The sequence below is a fragment of the Rhinoraja longicauda genome, chromosome 31, assembly GCF_053455715.1.
Source record: "Rhinoraja longicauda isolate Sanriku21f chromosome 31, sRhiLon1.1, whole genome shotgun sequence".
Taxonomy (NCBI): domain Eukaryota; kingdom Metazoa; phylum Chordata; class Chondrichthyes; order Rajiformes; family Arhynchobatidae; genus Rhinoraja; species Rhinoraja longicauda.
This window is the reverse complement of record NC_135983.1, coordinates 6,685,564-6,707,934: the sequence shown is the minus strand read 5'-3', so window position 1 is coordinate 6,707,934 and position 22,371 is coordinate 6,685,564. Positions and strand designations below refer to the sequence as shown.

General features: G+C 39.5%; 1 protein-coding gene across 2 annotated transcripts in view; it reads right to left on the bottom strand.

Annotated features, from left to right (window-relative positions):
- scai (suppressor of cancer cell invasion) overlaps positions 1-22,371 on the bottom strand; it is a 97,235-nt gene that overhangs the window by 36,161 nt on the left and 38,703 nt on the right. For both annotated transcript variants that reach the window (XM_078426037.1, XM_078426038.1), the window contains exons 2-3: positions 17,071-17,207; positions 131-226 (exon numbers count right to left, since the gene is read on the bottom strand). In XM_078426037.1, the coding sequence (XP_078282163.1) occupies positions 131-226; positions 17,071-17,180 (206 nt within the window). In that variant the 5' untranslated portion in view covers positions 17,181-17,207. The remainder of the gene's footprint in view (positions 1-130; positions 227-17,070; positions 17,208-22,371) is intronic.

Sequence of the window (22,371 nt, the reverse complement as noted above, 5' to 3'; positions counted from 1 at the left end):
TGTTTCCTGTGCTCAAGTTATTCTATGTAATCAAACTTAGAATAAAAGGATTATCATTTCTTAATTCTATGACACAACAATTTGTTGAAAACAAAATACTGAAGATTGCGTAAGGCAATATTTCTCTCACCTGTGCTGCTGTTGGAACTTCCAAAGCTTGGTGTAAACATCAAAAGTCCGCCCAAAATATGACTGCCACTGCTTTTGTCCATATTGAGGTAAATCCCTGTTAAAAGAGAATAATCTAAATTTAGTGGATAAAACAGATTTAAAACAAAAACCATGCACTACATTACTGGCATCAACTCTGGCAATCTCCCCTCAGACCTTATAGCTCCCTAACCCTATACTGGCTGTTTCCATTGCCTTCCCAAAATCCACAAGCAGGACTGCCTTGGCAGACCCACTCCTTCTGCCAGCTCCTGCCCCATTTAACACATCTCCAATCACTGCTCACTATGTTATTAAGTCTGTAATTAAATTAACATTGCTAAAAAAAAGAGTCATACAACATAAAGCGAGGCTGTGGGCTCCACCATGTCCATGTCACTCATTAAGTACTTGCCATACTGATCACATTTCAGCCCTCTGGCCATATCCTTCTATATCTTCAATACTTACCTGAACACTTAAATGCTGTGAGTGTACTTGCTTCAACCACCCTCACATGCAGTCTGTTCCAGATTTCGACCATCCTTGGTGAAAAAAATCTTCTATGCCTACTTTAAATTGATGCCCTTTGGTTATAGATGCCTCTGTCAAAGGTAAAAGCTTCTCACCATCTACCCTGTCTAAGCCTTCCAATTTTGTACACCTTAATCACCCCCAGTTTGTTACAAAGAACAAAAACCCAGACTATCCAGCCTCTCTGCATGGAGGAATCATTTCATCCTGGTGAATCTCCCCTGCAACCCCTCCAATGTAGGTTATGTGGGAGCCTTGTTCTTCAAAAAATCTATACTGACTGTGTAAGGTTCATTATATTTATACATTATATCAGGGATAATCAATATACACAAAATTCATGACAATCAAGAAGATTACCAAATTATGATATTGGAAAGAAAATTTGATATTTGAATAGATTTTTTTTCTTGGTTATTCTACAGCTAACTTGCTTTCTATTAACCTGCATTTTAGGTGCTTTATTCATCTGACCATTCTAATAGTCACATTCTGGTCTCAAATACAATCAATTGCTTTCAATTAGACAAGTACAGTTACTTAATAGTTCATTTGTTTCCCCCTTCCCCCCCCCCAACTCAAAATTGAGGGGGTAAAAGTAGAGAATTGTTAGATATGGCTATGAAACTGACCAGTTCAGTCCTGGAGACTAAACTGTTCAGTCCTGGAAAATCCTGCAGACTAAACTATGACAATTATTTGCTGGAGATTTTATTACTAGTGATTCAATTAACCCATTGCTAACTTTACAGAAACTATGAATGGTGGTTGGTTTCCTGAAACAGAAATTCTGAGCAAAAATGAGGGTTTAAATTCCAATATGTTTGTGAACTACTGAAAATGTTTGCTGGAAACCATACTTGATATTCAAGGAACACTGGGTTACCTTTATTTGCCGAGGGCTCAATTATTATTCTTAATGTAGAAAATGGTAACTACTTGTCTATGCGGCTAATATAACTCTAGCATTATTCCCTCAGGTTTTGGGAACTATGGCAATTGAAATAATGAATTTCAGTGAATAATGTAGCATACTAATGCAGAAATAAATGCTGGAATTTGGATATCTTGGGTATATTTGACTTTCTTATAAGTGATCCGAAATGCATTTGAAACAGTGCAATGAATACCAAAAGGATGAGCCACAAAAGAGGGGGAATATTCTTTATTTTTAAATAAATATATAATGAGGCAGAGGGTGAAGATTTTGATACACAGAAGGAATTGGAAATGTTTGCATGGTGTGAGATCATGGTCTTTAGTTCAACATTGGTATTTAACATGCCTCAGTCCTTTGGGCAACTGCCAGTATACCCAATTAAAAGACAGACAAGTGGTATTGTTGGAAATTTAAACCAGCAGACCAGATAATTAAAACAGGAAATAAAATTCAGACAAATCACTTGCTAATGCAGTCAACAAATGCTTCTTTGTTTCTTTAGAATTCCATAGTATTTTACTGTTTAGCAAGAATGCTGGGATAATCATCTGGTGCGGTATGTTCAATTCTTGATTAGTAAGGGCATTCAAAGATTACGGACAGATGACAGGAGAATAGGGTTGAGGGAAAAAACAGATCAGCCATGATTGAATGGCAGAGCAGACTCTGTGGGCCAAATGGCCTAATTTTGCTCCTGTCTTGGTACAGACAAGAACGGAAAAATCAGTTTTGTCTCTGCATTACGGCACATCTTACCCCTTCATCATCTGTACCTTTTGAAATCACTCATTGATATTTCAATATACTCAATGCTGTGGCAACTTTTTTACCCCAGTACTGCAGTAGTGGCAAGGTACATCAACAACATTGAAAAGACATTTGGATAGGGATATGAACTGGATAGGTTTAGTGGGATACGGGTCGAACAATAGCAAATGGGACTAGCTTAGATGGGCATCTTGAGCAGCATGGACGAATTGGGCCGAATGTCCCGTTTCCATGTGGTGTGACTATATAATTGAAAATATGCCCATCGTCTGATAATGCAGACGGCAAATATATACATTTGCCCACCACAATACATAAATATACACACACATATACATATATAAACACAAAATCTCATAATCAACTGAATGATGGGTTCGTGCTATTTCCTCAAGTCCCACCAATGAAATGTAGGTGGAACTGCAAGTTCAGTGTGTCTGTGAATGCATTAGAGTCTGCAAATTATTCCCCACAGTAACACAAGTATGAGTAAAGGACAGGCAAAATTACAAGTTACAGCAAATAAACCTTTATTTTTTTCAGGGGTAAAACAGTGAACAAAGAACATCAATGCAAATCCACATGAGCAGAAACAAAACACATTTTCATCAGCTAGCATAAACCTTTAACTGAGCCATTCCAGTCACCCAAATAATTTTTGGAGTGCTCTTGTCCTCCATTCCTTGCTGTTATGGTCAAGAGTGCTAGAGAATCACCAGGTCATAACCTCCAAAATTCTGCATTTGTTTTGCTTTTTCCAGAGATACTACTGTGGAAGTATAAATACACAGAATAGTTACTTGCTTAACAACAAAAGGGTTTCAAATTATTTCTTGTAAAGATAACATTCCATTTTATAGCTGGTTACAAGTCACTCACCATTTTGTGGTTGTTTGCAAGGCAAATACTGGTCATTGCCGTCCAAGGCCTCTGATTCATCACAGACTTCATGCTTTCTCTGCCATTAATGGCATAAAGTTGATGGTGAGTTTTAAGAATGCAAGTAACAACAATAGTTTCCAAACCCAACGAAAGCACAAAAATTGCACTACTGGTCTGAAGAGAATACAATAATTTAACGACAAAAATAATTGTATTGTTTAATATTTAAAACATCAAATGAAATATTAACAAAGATAAATCACTAATAAATTTAGCAAATGAATGGTGGGCAGAATCAATCATTTTGTGTCCAAATTATTCAGCAGGGTAAATGCAGTAAATTGTACTGCACACTAACCAAACCAACAGTTTGCCGTGTATATAACCCTAGTCTTATAAATCTAAAACATCTCCAGTTTTACAGCCAAACAAAAAAATTAACTGAAATTTCTGCTAAATTACCATGAAGTACCAAGATAGTGTTAAACAGTTGGAGATGTCTGTCAGATCATATCTTAAACAAAGATTATACTCTCAGACATGTGTTCAAGGTCTCATGATACTGCTTCATAAAATAAAAATCGTAGGAGCAGACCATTCAAGCTTGTTCGGCCTTTCAATGAGATCATGACCAACCTATATTAAACAATTTTCCTGCCCCTTCTCCATATCCTAGATTCATTTAATAATATAAATGTACTTGGTCTGTGTTTAGCAAGGAGTTATACTCAAAGTCCAATCAATGTTTTTAAATATCAATCAATCGGCCAAACATGGTCTGGTCATTATCACACTGTTGGTAGGAGTTCGCAGTGTAGAAATCTTAATAAGTGGTTCCACTCCAAAGTGCAGCCTTAAAACACATAGGAAATATCTACAAGTTATAATAAACACAAGACTTGATAACGGTGCATGTTTCCGTGCAGAGCCAAGAGAAAGAGGAGCACATGAGATTTGAAGAACCGTTGTTAAAAGAGTCTGGGCATGAAAGCCCCGAGTGGTATATAAAATGAAGTCAGACACGAACGGAGCTGCCAATTGGGAGTATTTTTGGAAGCATCAGTGCCCAAGCTAACTCCTACCAACAGTGTGATAATGACCAGACCATGTTTGGCCGATTGATTGATATTTAAAAACATTGATTGGACTTTGAGTATAACTCCTTGCTAAACACAGACCAAGTACATTTATATTATTAAATGAATCTAGGATATGGAGAAGGGGCAGGAAAATTGTTTAATATATTGTGATCAAGTGCTGAAACTTAGGCTCAATAAACTGTGGCGAGGATGCTGAGCAGAGTGTGAAGGTCAGATAAGCCAAGTCTTTTTTAATTTCCCCTTTCATCTTAGTGGAGTTGGAGTGGCAGTTAGGGCAGTGGTTTACTCCACCTGCAGGATGGGGGAAATCAGGTAAACCATGGAGTGCCCCAGATAACATTATCTGTGAAGTGCATCAAGCTGCAGCTCCCGACAGACCACATGAAGAAAATGAAGCTGGAGCTGCAAGCACTCGGGATCATCTAGGATGCTGAAAACATAGTAGGAGTATGCAAGGTGCAGAGATGAAAGAGAAGGGTGGGGTTTGCACTTTTGATTAAGGAGAACATCACAACAGTAATCAGATGAAATTATTGTGGCATCATTCAGTGAGCTTTATGGGTGGAGCTGAGAAATAAGAATAGGATGACCACGTTCTCTTTTCACTGAGTGGATAGCATGCAACAAAAAAACCTTTTCACTGTCCCTACGTACAAGTGACAATAATGAACTAAACTATAGCCCCCCAAAACAGTCAACAGGAGTTAGTGGAACAAATATGTAGGGAGAATGCATAAAGTTGTAAGAATAATAGGGTGTCATAATAGAAGATTTTAAATTTCCTGATTTTGACAGGAACTGCCATAGAGTTTTGAGCTTAGTTGAGACAGAACTTGTTAATGTGTTCAAGAAAGTTTTGCCAGGCAATATATAGAGGGCCCTACTAGGGAAAGGGCAAAGCTCTTGGAGGAATTGGGCAGGGCAAGTGAATTACTGAGGTGCCAGTGGCAGAGCACTTTTGGATCAGTGACCAAAGATTTATTAATTTTTAAATATTTATGGAAAAGGACAGAACAAGTCCATAAGTTAAAGTTCTAAACTGGGGTAAAGCAAATTGTACAAGTATTAATAAAAGCTTGCAATATCTGATTAGAGTAAGTTGGTTGTAGGTAAAGGGACATCCAGCAAGTGGGAGGCTTTTAGAAATGAGATTGGAGAGCTCAAGGTCTGCATCTTCCTGCGAAAGTGAAGAGCAAATACAGCAAGTGTGCAGAAACCCTGGAGGCTCAGGAACAGAAGAGAGGGTCAGGAACAAGCAGCTAAGATCAAGTGTATCCCTGGAAAGACTGCAAGGGATAGACACAAAGTGCTTGAGTATAACTCAGAAGGTCAGGCAGCATTTTGAATCCCCAGACTATCTGGAATGCAGGAGTATACTCGAGAGAATCAGGAGAGCAAAGAAAAAGGAACTTGATAGCTTTGAGAGAGACGATTACAGAGATTCTAAAAGAGATTTTCTAAGTATATTAAAGAAAAAAGAGTCACTAAAGAGAGTAAGGCCCTTCGAAGACCAAAGTTGACTTCAATGCGTGGAACCGTAGGAGATACTGTGAAGAGGATGCTATGAGGGTGCAGGGTGGCTTGGATAAGTTGGGTGAGTGGGCAGATACATGGCAGATGCAGTATCACTGAAAGGAAGCATGCGGGTACAGTAGGCAGTGAAAAAAGCCAATGAAATGTTGGCCTTCATAACAAGAGGAGTTGAGTATAGGAGCAAAGAGGTCCTTCTGCATTTGTACAGGGCCCTAGTGAGACCGCACCTGGAGTACTATGTGCAGTTTTGGTCTCCAAATTTGAGGAAGGATATTCTTGCTATTGAGGGCGTGCAGCGTAGGTTTACTAGGTTAATTCCCGGAATGGCAGGACTGTCATATGTTAAAAGACTGGAGCGACTGGATATACACTGGAATTTAGAAGGATGAGAGGGGATCTTATCGAAACATAAGATTATTAAGGGGTTGGACACATTAGAGGCAGGAAACATGTTCCCAATGTTGGGGGAGTCCAGAACCAGGGGCCACAGTTTAAGAATAAGGGGTAGGCAATTTAGAACGGAGATGAGGAAAAACTTTTTCAGACAGAGAGTTATAAATCTGTGGAATTCTCTGCCTCAGAGACCAATTCTCTGAATGCATTCAAGAGAGAGCTAGATAGAGCTCTTAAGGATAGCGGAGTCAGGGGGTATGGGGAGAAGGCAGGAACGGGGTACTGATTGAGAATGATCAGCCATGATCACATTGAATGGTGGTGCTGGCTCGAAGGGCCGAATGGCCTACTCCTGCACCTATTGTCTAATGCGGATAAATGTGAGGTTAACCACTTTGGTCGCAAGAACAAGGCGGCCGATTATTATCTGAATTATGTCAGATTAGGAAAAGGGAAAGTGCAACGAGACCTGGGTGTCCTTGTCACTGAAAGTAAGCATGCAGGTACAGCAGGCAGTGAAAAAAAGCTAATGGCATGTTAGCATTCATAACAAGAGGATTTGAGTTCAGGAGCAAAGAGGCCCTTCTGCAGTTGCACAGGGTCCTGGTGAGACCAAACCTGGAGTATAGTGTGCAGTTTTGGTCCGAATTTGAGGAAGGACATTCTTGCTATTGAGGGAGTGCAGCGAAGGTTCACGAGGTTAATTCCCAGGATGGCGGGACTATCATATGATGAAAGAATGGAACGACTGGGCTTGTATTGACTGGAATTTCGAAGGATGAGAAGGGATCTTATAGAATCATATAAAATTATTCAAGGATTCGACAAGCTAGATGCAGGAAACATGTTCCCGATTTTGGGGGAGTCCAGAACCAGGGGCCACAGTTTAAGAATAAGGGATAGGCCATTTGGAACAGAGGTGATGAAAAGCTTTTTCACCCAGAGTTGTGAATTTGTAGAATTCTCTGCCTCAGAAGGCATTGGAGGCTGATTCACTGGATGCATTCAAAAGGGAGTTAGATAGAGCTCTTAGGGCTAGCGGAATCAAGGGATATGGGGAGAAGGCAGGAACGGGGTACTGATTGTGGATGATCAGCCATGATCACATTGAATGGCGGTGCTGGCTCGAAGGGCCGAATGGCCTGCTCCTGCACCTATTTTCTATGTTTCTACGAATTGAGTATGGATGTTGGGATGTTTTATTGCAGTTGTACAAGGTGTTGATGGCCCACATTTGAAATAATGTGTTCAGTTTTAGTCACCCTTTCAGTTATAGGGAGAGGTTGAAAAGGGTATGACATAATTCCAGCATTGGAGACCAAGGGATTATCGCAGAGGCGAATAAAATCATTTAGGGCATATTGGGTGAATACAGTCATTTTCTCACAATTGTAGAATCAAGAAGTCGAGGGCATAGGTTTAAGGTGGGTGGGGGAAAGAGAGAAGATTTAATAGGAACCTGAAAGGAATCTATTTTCACACAGAGGATGGTAAGTGTATGGGACAATCTGCCAGGGGAAGTAGTTGAGGAAGGTACGATAACAGCACTTAAAAGACATTTATCCAGGTACATGGACAGGAAGGTTTGGAGGAATATGGGTATCATGTGCGCATTTTGGGTGGTATGAATGAGTTAGGCGAAGGGCCTGTTTCTGTGCTCTATAAAACTGAAAATGAGGCAATGTTTGAGAATTGCATTGTGATTACAGCTATCCATCTTCCTGTAGCTGATTAAAAACTGAGGATCATAGTGCCCAGAACCAGGACCTTTTATACTGATAATTCAGTACCTATCTATTCTGATCCCATTTATCGACACTTGATCCGTTGCCGACCATTCCTCGGCATTTCAAATGCTTGCCCACATGATTCTTAAATGTTGTTGAGAGTTTTCCACCTCCACCAATTTCTCAGGATTTCTAATTCCCTCTGAACGAAGAAAAAGCTTCATATGCAAATGTATGGTTAAACTAATAAATAGCAATGACACTGAAGGTTTTTCAAAACACAAACCATCGAAGCAAATTAATTTGATAATTTGTTATTTTATCAAATGGTTGGTTTAAAAATACTCCTCCCCCCCCCCCCCACCTCATCGAGTCTCCTAATGCTAAATGTATATTTGTTGATGACGTCTAATAAATATTAACTAAAGCGGGAATGTAGATGAATTTGCTTGAATTCTTCTTTCTCAATAGGCAAATGGTGATCCACTCACCATATACACAAACTTCCCATGCGAGGGACATGTTTGTTATTTTTAGGAAAGAGCTGACTTGAGCTCATGGTAATGTCTCAGCTACTTAAAAAACACCCGCTGTTCATTGTCTTGTTTCACATGAAAGGCCACTTTACAGTAGTGGTACTGTGCTGCCAATATATGTGTTAAAAAAAATCTGCATCAGCACATCTGTTTACCAACCAAAAACATATTATTGAAGATCCTAAATTTCCAGTATGTTTACACTTCGCCCCTCTCCCCAGTTCCCCTCACCCAGTTTATTTTCCCTTCCCTACCCACTCCCTCTGTCCATCACCCACACACTCCCTTCCTCATTGTTCTCACCCGTCCACCATACCTCCCTTATTTTGTTCCATGCATCACCTGCTGTTCCTATCAGATTCCATCTGCAGCCCTTTGCTGCAACCACCTATCAGCTCCCTGCCTCTGTCTGTATTTCCACCCTCCCCTCCCTGATTCTATCTACCAATCAACCCTTCCTCACCTCCATCTAACCACCGTTTGCAAGCTCTTGCCACACCTCTCTTCTTCACTCTTTATACTGCCTATATCGCCCCTGTTTCAGTCCAGATGAAGGGTCCCGATCCAAGATGTCAGCTGTCTAAAACCTCCCACGTATTATTGTTCAACCAACTGAGTTCCAGCAGATTGTTTGTTGCTACAAACACTAATGTCCTTTCTTTTTACATAAACTTCATCAAAACAGAAGATGGCATGTGAAATTTTGGTCAGAGACAGCTTAGTAATATTAGACCACACGAGAAGAATCAATTATCTTTCTCTTCTCTGCAAAACAAGCCCACCCAAACTCTGATGCTGAAAACAAAAGCAACTGATCGAACCTTTCAATTTTTAAGTTATTGGCAAGTTCAGTTTATGTCAGTTACAGTGTATATCATGTGCGCATTATCACTGACTGAAAAGATGGGAAATTAATGGGCCGTGGAATGAAATTAAATCTTGTCTGATGATAGCCCATCAGCCAAATGACCTTGTATTTCACATCAGGCAAGGACGTCTTTGTGATGAATTAATTGTATTTCTCAGTCCTTTTCCAACCATTTTCTTGTTTTCTGTTTTATCTAGTGTCCTTAAGCTAGAGAAAGCATTGAAGGACCATGCCATCAAACTGGGTCATTTCAAAATAGGCTTTATGGTTGTTGTGAATGACGAGGCAATGGCTCAGAAATGTTCTTCCAAAGCACAACGTTGTATGCACCACACAAAGGAATGTAACGAACACCCAATTGCTAAATTACATAAGGCACTTCACCTACAGCTCTCAGCAGGTTAAATTGAGTCCAGGCCATCCTTGCACAGACACATTCAGATATGTGCAGAGGTGTCGCATGGCAAGCCATTCATGGATACATGGTCTGCAAGCTATTTGGGCCACAAGGGGACCAGTCTAACCCCATCAGTTGTGGTTTTTGACAGCTGGAATTTCCTACTGCATTCTTATTCCACCACACCAACCCATTCTCCCCCACCCCTTTTTTTACTCTTGACATCCCGTGGCTCTGCCCAGTGGCCTCCATCCTGACTCCACCCATCATCTAAACCCCTCAAGTGAGACATTCGCAACACCATCTACCACTCCTTCCCCCACCCCACCAATTCAACCTTATCCTCAACTGAATTCCCCAAATAGACAATAGACAATAGGTGCAGGAGGAGGCCATTCGGCCCTTCGAGCCAGCACCACCATTCAATGTGATCATGGCTGATCATTCTCAATCAGTACCCCGTTCCTGCCTTCTCCCCATACCCCCTGACTCCGCTATCCTTAAGAGCTCAATCTAGCTCTCTCTTGAATGCATTTAAAATGAACCTTAATCCTTCCCCACATTCACTCTGTCCACCAACCATCTGGGCAACTCCCCAATGCGGGGAGCAGAGAGACCCCCAGGCAGAAAACTGGCAGAAATCAATTTCCAAATCAGTTTATGATGTCTTTTCAGATCAACATTATCTCACTGCTGTCCAGTTTTTTGTTAGCATTCTGGAATAATCAAAACTACCATATGGAAGTAAATTGCAGCTGCAAGCCACATTATTTATATCCAGCAGCAAAATGACAAAGTCTAATTCTCCAAATTAGCGAAATTCACAGGACATTTGACTTCAGCAAATCATACTGAACTGCAGTCTATTATTCATGAGCGAGTAAATGAGGTAAATGATATTTGTTAAAATTTACTTGCCTTACAATTTGCAATGAAATACGTAATCAAGTTTCAGTTTCGGTATAATACATGTGTTGGAAAATTTTACTCTTTTGTTAAATCTCAACACTTGCGTTAATAAATAAATGTTTGATGCTTTTACCCAACAATAGACTACATGTTAGTTTACAGGCTCTCTGCCACAGGGCTCATTAACAAAGTACCTGGATAATCTAATGTAAAACATTTGCACCTTCAAATTTCATAAAACGAGCACAACGAAGAGCAAAGGCGAAACAATTCAACAAGGGAGAACTAAAATAAATTAAAAGAGCACTGTGCAACTTCCTTCGGAATCGGCAAACGTTATAATAGCATTACCATTTTTTTTGTAACTTCGACCAATGCAATGGTCAGTAGAAACAAAGGAATGTAATTTTCAGACACAGGGCATCTAATGGTATTTCCATTAGTTAGAAGTCTCTGTTTAGGTTTCTTATTGTCACGTGTACCGAGGTACAATTAAAACATTGTTTTGCATGCTATCCATTCAGATAATACATGAATACAATCAAGTCAAACTCAACTTTAATAGGTAAAGGGGAAGAAACTGAGTGCAGAAGCGAGTAAATACAATAACAGAAGCAAATTTAGAACAAAAACACATTGATGGAACTTTAGATAAAGAGAGAAAGTCTAAAAATAATACAAAATAGTGTACTTTTAAATAGACTACAATTAAAACCAAATAAAGATATTCCCATTCAGTACCAGAGGTTGGGTGACATGGTAATTAATACACATGACATCATTACGACTCAAGACTTGAAAGTGGTCAAGACTTAACATGGCAAGTTCAGTTTATCTCCTGCACAAGTAACTTAACTTCACACCATTTGACAAACTATGATGGAGAGGGACAGCTCTCCAAAGACCAGATAGTTCAATCGAAGCAAAAATGTGTTGCTTGTGTAAAGCTCCCTCGTGTAAAGTGGATGTGCTTTTTGCTATATAAAGCATGGTAAACATCATTCATTTCAATCATAGGAAATTATGGACCATTACTTTAAAAAAATATATATTATACAACAGGAATGTTCAAAATCAATGATACAACAGGAATATGTCCAAAAACCTTTGATGAGAAGTTTTTAAACAATCCAGGAAATTCACTTTAGAAATGTTATCAAGGTTTTCGTTCGGCTCAAGGTTTTAGAAATTAACTGAACCATTTCAATTCTACCAGCTATATTTAATAAAAGCCAAGTAACTGTATTCTTCAGGAACTAATAACAGAATATTTGTGGCTAGGCTTAAACATTGTACAACACATGAACAGGCAATTCCTCAATGTTATGCTATCAACCTCATTAAAGCTTTGGATTACATCAGTTATATGGGATGTGGAATACTCTCCTCAAATTCAGCTGCCCACAGACATTCAGCACCATTTTGCGCTCCTTCATGATGATGATGTGCAAGCAATGACTATAACACACAGGGCTGCAGAGGAACCCAATTCAGTGAATTGACATCAAACAAGGCTGCCGCTATAGTCCGACATTTTCTGGCTGCAACGTTGCACCTCACTTTCAATAAACATCCAGTGGAAGCAGAGCTAATCTTCAGAACTTATGGTAAACTATCAAACCTACAGCCACTACACTCCAGAACCAGTGTAGAATAGTTGAGCTGCAATATGCAGGCAATGTTTGTTTTTGCTCGGACACCAAACTCCCAGCCACCACAGACTTATTCAATGAAAATGGGCCTAGCCCTCAACATCACCAAAAAAAAGTCCTCTACCTGCTACACAACATACCCCTCTGATAATAAATTTACAGCAAGGTCCTGATGTATCTGAATAACTTCCTATATTTCAGGAGCAATCTCACAGCAAAAAAAAGTATTGATGATGAAATTTGCCAACTTTGCCACTGCCTTCAATGTGCCAGCATATCCTTTGAACAACTGAGGCCAAGGGTCTTTGAAAATGAAGACCACAGACCTGTTTAATGCTTATTGTTCCACCGGACAACAGTGCCCTGCAATATACTTCTGTGCCTTGGACTAATTGGTGCAAGAACATTATAACTGTTGAAAGATGGTACCAATGGTGTCTCAGCAAAATTCCCCAAATTCACCAGAGGGATAGACAGTCTTCACAATCACACAAAAATCTCTTATACTCAGGCAATAATTACATCCCATTGCCTTCACTGCACCAGTCACATAGATCAGAGGTTTGATACCAAACACCCAATCACAGGAAGATTACCAGGCAAACAAGGCAAGGATTCAAAGACACATTTAAGCCTTCTTGGGGAAAAATATTGCAACACTGATTCTTGTGAGTTCCAGGCCGATGACGGCTCAAATTAGAGTTTTTGAGACACTGGTGAGAACCTTGTGTTTATGCATCAGAAACAGATAGATGCCCAGCATAGGTGGAAGGGGGAGAACACCATCTCACATTCTACCCACCATGTCGCGTACCTCCTGTCCCATTTGCAGCCATTCCCACATTGCCATCACAAGTGATTCAAAATTTACATGTCCAGAGTGGTAGCAAATCCTTGTCAGTCCTGACCGGCTACCACAATAAAATCACATCTAAATATTTGAACATGAAGTGTTGAAGCTACTAGGACAAAACGCCTTTCCCTCTCACATTTGCTCTTCTCCCACCAACTACCCTTCCACCATCCCATTATCTCAAACCTATCATATTTCTCAAACAGAAATAATTCCAACTTTCCTTTTTAGTATTTCAATACTACATTTGATCTACAGAGACACTGATTGACAACTTCAGCAAATGATTCACTGATTTTGATAAACTCCAGGATGAACTATTTACTTGTGGAATAAAGGCTTTATTTCAAAATATAGTTGAAATATGTAAGGCAAAGCCAACTCAAAAAAATATTTAAAGCTTCTCAGTAAGTTACCCTTAAATATCATTTATATAAATATAATTGTTGGAGTAGTCACACAGTGCAGTTCATGTTTTATTTGTCAATGTTTTACACATTGCATGTAGTGACAAGGCTAGTCAGTAAGAGGATAAAGGGTACCGCAGTCAGCAATACTTTACATCAGGAGGTGACTCAAGGGAATGCTCTCTTCATTTTGTGTGCTTTAATTGACTGCAGCTATCTTTGTGCGAGCACTGTAGCTGATCTGAAATTTGGCTTTCAAGATGAATTACAATTACACGCCATCACCTCATTTTACTTCAGTTTCCTATTATTTATAAGAAATATACAGATTTCTCAGCTGTTTGGTTAAAAATTTAGACTGTAAAAAAAATGCATTTATGGGGCCCAAGGAAGAAAGGTTAGGAAGGAATCACCAAATGTCTAGTATACCGGTTGAATTAAAAACTGACACAAGATGCAAAGAGGAAACAAGGGAAGGAAGGGAAGAAATTCTAGTGCCCGAGGTTCAGGTAAGAAAATGCAGATATTGACATGCTATAAAGGGTCACAATGCCTCAGGAGAACCAAGACCAACGCCATTAAGGGCTGATTAAATATTTAGGAAGCAAAGAATTGGAGGACATGAATCTAGAGTAACTCCAATCTTCAGGTGCACTTTTTGGGCATCAAAAATACATGTCGTATGCTGAATTAAGGCAACCAGCACCAGTTGAATTTCAGGATTTGCCAACATCTGCCTTTTTTATGAAAAATGTGATCCACTTTACCATATTCCTTGACAGACTATATCAAGCTTTTTCCATATTTATGCATCACAAATGCAATTAATTCTACACCATTCATTGTCATTGCAATTCCTAATTGCATCTGCTTCATTAAGCTTTATGCAAACCAGTTTTAGCAAGATTTTCCAATATCTAGCAAGGGATGTGCATTCCATCAAATCTATATTATTGCTACACCATTCTTTTTTTTTCATTTCAATTTTTATTTGTCATACATGTAGGTTGGCACGGGGTCAACGGTACACTGAAATGTATTTGACAAGACAACGGGTCACCTCAGCAGTAATATTCCAAGGATAAATAAGATTAAAATGACTTAGTAAGGTAAAAAGATAATATTAAAATAATCAACATATATGATGTGAAATGTGTTTATGAGTTCAGAGGCCTGATGGTAGAAACTGTTCTTAAGTCTGGTGGTACGCGCAGCCATACTCCTGTATCGCCTGCCTGATGGTAACAAGAAGAACAGCCTGCGTGCTGGGTGGCTGTGGTCCTTGATGATACTGCGTGCCTTCCGCAGGCACCGCCGGTAGAAAATGTCCTGAATGGCCGGGAGACAGTTGCCAGTGATGTGCTGTGCCGTCTTCACCACTCTCTGTAGTGATTTGTGGCTGTGGGCAGAACAGTTCCCGTACCAGACTGTCATGCAGCCCGTCAGCAGGCTCTCGATGGTGCACCTGTAGAAGTTTGTGAGGATGCTGGCGTTCATGCCAAACATCCTCAGTCTTCTCAGGAAAAAGAACCGCTGGCGGGCCTTCTTTGTTATTGTGTCCGTGTGCAGTGTCCAGGAAAGGTCCTCAGTGATGTGCACCCGAGGAACTTAAAGCCTCTGACCCATTCAACCTCAGCATCACCGATGTGGATGGGGAGGTGTCCACTCCCCCGCTGTCTCCAGTAGTCCACGATCACCTCTTTAGTTTTGCTGACATTGAGAGAGAGGTTATTTTCCTGGCATCAGCTGTTTAGTGCCTTTACCTCCTCTCTGTAGGCCGTCTCATTATTGTCTGTGATGAGGCCCAAGATGGTCGTGTCGTCAGCAAACTTTAGGATGCTGTTTGAGCTGTGCTTAGCAGTATAGTCGTGTGTGAACAGGGAGTACAGGACAGGGCTGAGCACACAGCCCTGTGGTGTGCCTGTGTTGAGGATCAGTGAGGAAGAGGTGTTGCTGCCAATTCTCACCACCTGGGGCCTGCCCGTCAGGAAATCGAATATCCATCCGCAGATGGAAGTCTCCAGTCCAAGATCAAGGAGTTTGGGGACGAGTTTTGAGGGAATAATAGTATTGAGTGCCGAGCTGTAGTCAATAAAGAGCATTCTCACATATGTATTTCCTTTGTCCAGGTGGGTGAGCGCAGTATGTATTGCCATGGCGATGGCATCGTCCGTGGCCCTGTTTGGTCTATATGCAAACTGGAGGGTCCAAGGTGTCAGGGAGAGAGGAGCAGATGTGAGTTTTGACTAATCGCTCGAAGCACTTCATGATGACTGATGTCAGTGCGACAGGACGGTAGTCATTTAAACAGGAGGTTACTGGTTTCTTTGGGACAGGAACGATGATGGATGCTTTGAAGGAGGTGGGAACCACAGACTGACTCAGAGAGAGGTTGAAGATGTTGGTGAACACCCCTGCCTGTTGATCAGCACAAGCTCTGAGGGCCCGCCCTGGAATGCCATCCGGCCCTGGAGCTTTGCGGTCGTTGACCTTTTTGAAGGACCGCCTCACGTCTGCCGTTTGTAAGGACAGTGTGGTAGTCCCCCTGTACACCTGTGGTAGTCCCCCTGTACACCTGTGGACTCATGGTGGGTGGGCGCTGTGTTGTCTGCATCGAACCGGGCGTAAAAGACGTTAAGCTCGTCTGAGAGCGATGCGGTAGGCTGAACAGTGCTCCTGTTTTTCCCTTTGTAGTCTGATGCAGCGTAATCCACTCCACATGCGTCTGGAGTCCAAGCTGTAGTAGTTAGATTCCACTTTGTTTCTGTAGTCTCTCTTGGCTTTCCTGATGGACTTCCGGAGGTCGTATCTGGCTACCTTGTAGGCGTCGAGGTTGCCTGAGTTGAAGGCAGTAGTCTGTGCTTTAAGTTTAGCACGGATTTCCCGTCCAACCAAGTGTTTCTGATTCGGGTAAGTGCAAATGGTGGCTTTTGGAACCACATCATCGATGCACTTACTTATGTAGCCTAAGACAGAGTCTGTGTATTCGTTGATATTGCCTTCTGCTGCGTCTTCAAACATCTGCCACATACACCACATATTTCCTTTCATTAAATTCAGAAAGTAAGCATAGGGAACATCATTTTGAGATTAGCACACCCTTTGGATCAGCAATTTTCTCTAGTCTCATTTCAATATATAGATTTCTTCGAGAAATGATTTTATATGAATGAAATCACCAAACTGACATGTGTATCTATCTATGACAATGTGAGGAAAAGGGAGGCCAATGTGAGGAACATTTTTGAAGCCGTACCTTTACCGCATACTAGCATTGAAGGAATAAGACAGCACGATGATCAAAATATACAATCAAGTGCAATTTCTTCCTGGAATTTTTTTAAAAGAGATAGCAAAACTTTAACCAAAGGAAAACAATCATTGGAAGTTGGAAGCGAAACCACCTGATTTAAGTACTGACCTTAAGCCATTGAAGAGCTGTTTAGATTTATCGAGTAGGTAGCAAAAATCAGTAACAGTCTTCCTTTCTCCCAATGGAATATCATCATCTGTTCCTCCTCCTGCTGTCATGGCTCCTTCCAGATTCAATGCTGAAAACTAACAACAAAGTTTAAATTAAGAGATTGAAATGCAAGTTTTGCCACACAAATTATGATAAAGTATTTAAACTAACATCCATCAAAATTAAAAATTAGTTCCTAGCATTCCATCCATGTGAATGGTAGCAAGTGACCAAAAACCAAGTCACTGTCACAAGCAATAGGAGACACTGCCCATTCGTAAATCACAAGATTATACGAGCTACTGCACAAATGAAGGCACATTATAAAGGGTTTAATGGTATTTATTTTCCCTGGATGTAAAGTTAGCACCATTGGTTAAATACAATTCTTTAAACATAAATACCCATTATTTAGTTTAGAGATACAACATGGAAACGGGCTCAACTGCATAACTCCCTTTGAGCCATCTCTAATTTGTGGTACAAGTAGTAATGCAACTATATATTATTCACATCGACCAATTGTAAAGGTTTCCCTGATGCACCAGCTGGCCTTTCCACAAGGATCTAAACCAAAGAGAATAGCAAGATCACAATGCAACTCATTTGTTGCCAGTTTAACCTGGGAATGTCGTTGGAAGTCTGCAACTGAGCTAAGGAGGACATAGTCTGCAACTGAACTAAGGAGACCTGTGCCAGATCAACCATAATGGCACCCTGAAATAAATAATCTAGATCAACTGTCAAAGAAACCTTCTCTGTCAAAGAGTCTGTTATCCCCTCAAGTTAATCATGTGGGTGAAGGCCAATTAGAGAAAAATTGGGATAATTCCCAAGAAAGGTTTCATCACCTTCTGTAGAAATGAGGAAATTATCAAACAGAACGAGATTAAACAAGGAATCAGAAATGTTAAATTAAAGAGGGCTTAAGAATAAGATTTAGAAATAAAACTGTTCTTTAAACAGCACTATTAAACAGTAGCAGCACAAAGGCAAAGCTTGTCCAGCAAATACCAAAATAGCACAAACATCATTCAAAGATGTAATACACAATAATAAAAAAGCTATTATTTCCATATAATGATTGTTTCACTCCACTACCAGCTTTTAATATAAAACATTCATAAAACCAAGAAAGTACTATTTGTTGTGTAAACCCTTTATCCAAGTAGGTGCAATGAATAATACAGAAATCATCTTGGCATAGCACGTTAAGCGGCCAAACAGGATTACATTCATTTATTAAATATCAAGCCAATTTCAGAAAACAAAATAGAATTAACCTACTCTCCCACATAAAAGAGGCCATTTAAAAATAAATTTCATGAAACAGCTTGAAGAGCTCATCTTCCCTTTTACAGTCTCAAAACAAATGAAATGTTTCATGCCGTAATTTAAGAAATACAGCAGCCAATTTCTGCCTAGCCCCATTACCAATGGTAAGTAACCAGAAAATAATATTTTATTTCAAATATTAAAAGTGTCTCAGGTTAGTTTGAGAAACACAGACAAATAGGAATATAGGCTGCCCCCGAATTAAGAACACAGAATTTATGGACACCTCTACATACAAATTAGCTCAAATAACATTATTAAATTCAGAGGTCAGATGTGCACATGTACATTTGTTCCAATGAACAAAACTAGCTTTCTTTCATTCGATCGACTTTTCGGAATTGTTCTTTCTTATCAATCTTTTTTTTGTGCCATTTATTGCACCACAGAATGATGTAATAAATGGTTACTGCTTTTTGTGCAGATTTTGTGCATTTTCTGACTTGCAGACAAAATCGACTTCTGGCCTGTAAAAACTAAACCTGTCCATTACCTGGAGATAGCCTTTAGTCCATTCAATCCGATCATGCCTGATCCTGTCCCAATACCTTATTCCAACTCTTTCCCCCATACCAAGTGAAACTCTGTGTCAAGAAATCTATTCATCCACATATATATCCAACACCTTTGTTTTAATACTTCAACGGCTCCTCAGCCTTCTGTAGTGGTGAATTCACCTTCCTCTAAGTTTACATCTTGTCCTAAATATGTTAGCTCAAGATTCCAGATTTTTGACTCAGTCAGCAGAAATATCCTCCCAACATTCAGCAAATGTAGCCGTCAGAATGTTGTACATTTCAAAGAGATCTCATTATTCTAAATTCTGGTGAACACAGGGCCTGTAACCCCAATTTCTCTTTATACAATAGTCCCAACATCTCAGGAATCAATCTGTTGAACCTTTACTGCAGTCCTTCTATAACAAATATGTCTAGTCTTCAAGAGACAAAAATTCAATACTTTGGACATGGTCCCACCAAGATCCTATACAACTGTAGTAATCTACTCCACACAAAACAATTGATGTATCTTGGCCTGCAGTGTAGGCCAGCATACATAATACTTGCCAACTGAAATGCTTGTTCACCTGCACAACCTGTTTTTAGTGACTGGCATCCAAGGGCACCTAGATCTCTTTGTATCTCAACACTTAGATCCCTTTGTATCTCAACATCTCCAAATCCATCACCAATTTCCCCATTACAGTTTCCCATGATTACAGTGTTACCTCTTACATGCGCCTCTGATACTCTGATTTATGCTATCCCCAATATTATAACTACTGTTTGGAAGCCTGCAAATAACTCCGAATATATTGCCCAAGACGAGCTCTGGAGGACCACGTGAACTCCAAAGACGTACAGGTATGTAGGTTAATTGGCTGGGTAAATGTAAAAATTGTCCCTAGTGGGTGTAGGATAGTGTTAATGTACGGGGATCACTGGGCGGCACGGACTTGGTGGGCCGAAAAGGCCTGTTTCCGGCTATATATGATATGATAACTGCCTTCAATGTATTAATGTGGAATATACTGCAATTACTTAATTAATTAATTGATAAAGGGATTCCAGCCTAGTATGCTGCATTTCCTCCTTTTAATCTGAGCTCCATATGGCATAGGTCTTTTACTGTTAAAATTGTTGAATATTTTTCATGAACTGGCTCTCAGGAACAAGGTGGTCACTAATAAATCCAAAAGGAAAATAAGAAATTTACTCCCTCGGTCATAGTAGAACTCACTTCAGCTGAATACAGTTGAAGTTGGTTACTTAGATGCTTTCAAAAGAAAATTATACAGTCATGATGACTGACATCACAAAACATTCTATTTATGAAATACAGGTACGTTTTCAAGAATAGCCAGTGTTGTAACAAATAAGGCAGCTGATTTACAAAAACTGCAGCAGGCAAGAAGAGACAATGATCAGATAATCTGTTTTAGGAATTTTAAATTAAGGGATTAGTGAGAATACAAGGGACAAGATTCCCTGTTCTTTCCCAGAATTCTATCATGGGATCTTTCTTGGATTGAGCTGCTTAATGTCTCATTTGAAAATGCTTTCACCCAGTGTGCAACATGTAGTGGGATTTTGCATGGGTCCTGACCCTTAATGATACTTTTCAAACGCAACTTCAATTCAAAACCTTGCATCTCAGAACCAAAAATTCTACTTACTGAGAAGTGAAGGAAAAAAACAGGACTAAAAGACATGTTGAAAAGGGCTAAAATTAGGAGAATGGAATGATACTTGCATTCAGCACATACATTAACATAAGCTAAGCTGCCCATTTCTACATGTTTTATTCCTTGTAATTTATATATGTATAAAAAGGAAAGCAATAATGATTTATTTTACTCGCATCCTGTCTTGTGAAGTCCTCAACACATCATTTCAAGGCTGCATAGCTGACGTGCAAATCAAGAGTGGGAAATAGCACAATCTACTTTTATTTGCACCGGCACTTTGTAAAAGCAGTTAATAATGCCAGTTATTTTTATTTTGACCAGTCGGATTGATAGTGAGACAGAATATCTCAATGTCAATACAACTATTTTTGAATATATGAAAATAAATTTTAATTTTATCAAAACATAAATATTTTATTAACACTTCTACAATGTTAAGCTAAATACCAAAATTATAAATTATGCATTAAAAAACATGTGCTAAAAAGCTGTTACAGAATGTGTTTACTAAAGGTTAACATAGTTTAATAAATCATTTTTTTCTCACAAATGTCAACATGACTGCATAGCAAGGTCACAATATTGCAGTCACTATGAGCCAGCTGACAAATGACATCAAAATCATATTAATCTTGAACAAGTTGCCCAGCATTTTTTAAATATACATTGTTTAGATTCTATAAGCAGGACTGAAATAACTATGTATGAAGCGAACAGTTACTTTTGAAAATAATTACTCTTAGGCTTTAAGACAACACTTTCAGTGAACGGAGTTTAAAAGTCTTAACAGTTATTAACCCAAAGTCAGAATCCACCAGATTAAAAAAACTAAAGCACTAGAACCCAGAATAATTCTTAAATAAACATGATCTGCTGTTGTATTATTTTGGAATGAATAACTGGGACAACCAAACTACCACAATGTCAAGTTTGATCAGTAGCCTGCACTGTTAATGGATTACTGAATCTCCATAATTTAGCTTTAACATTTCAAAATTTAGGGGGTAGGAGAGCTAAATATCATCAAGTTTTATCTCTCTCTCTCTCTCTCTGTCAGGTTTTATTACCTGCAGTCAGAATCAAACCCGGGCTCTCTGGCGTTGTGAGGCAACAGCTCTACCGCTGCACCACTGTGCCACCCAGCTCAGAGTATTAAGATCTGAACACACTCCAGTGCAACGAGCACATCAATATGGGAAATGCCATCTTCTGCATTAGATGATATTAGATGCCATTGCCTTCAAGTAGCTGCTGAAGGTCACAAGGGAATATTAGATGCAAAGTGGTCACCTGTGCCTTAGCTAATGTTATTCTACAATTAACATTCTAAATTTGACTATTTTGTCATTATTACGCTGCCATTTGAGAAAAATTACTATGCACAAAGTTGGAACTGCGACTACATTTAAACTTTTAAATACTCTGGAATGTCCTGAGAGAATTGACAAGCGGCATGGAATTTTTTTTTTTTAATGTTCTTTTCGAACTGAAGATTGGGTGAAATAATGAACTTTTGCAGTTTCTCCTCCATCTGATAGATGACCATCAAGGTGAAATGATATAATTGTGCTGGCTAATTCCAAGTTAAAAATCAGAAAGGCTACGAGGGAGAAACAATCCAAAACACAATTAAACTCAATCTAATGCACGTACTGTCCAATAACTTAGAATATTGCACAGGCCCTTATTTAAGGCACATTTAAAGTATGGCGAGCTCAGCTTCGTGTGTGCACGGC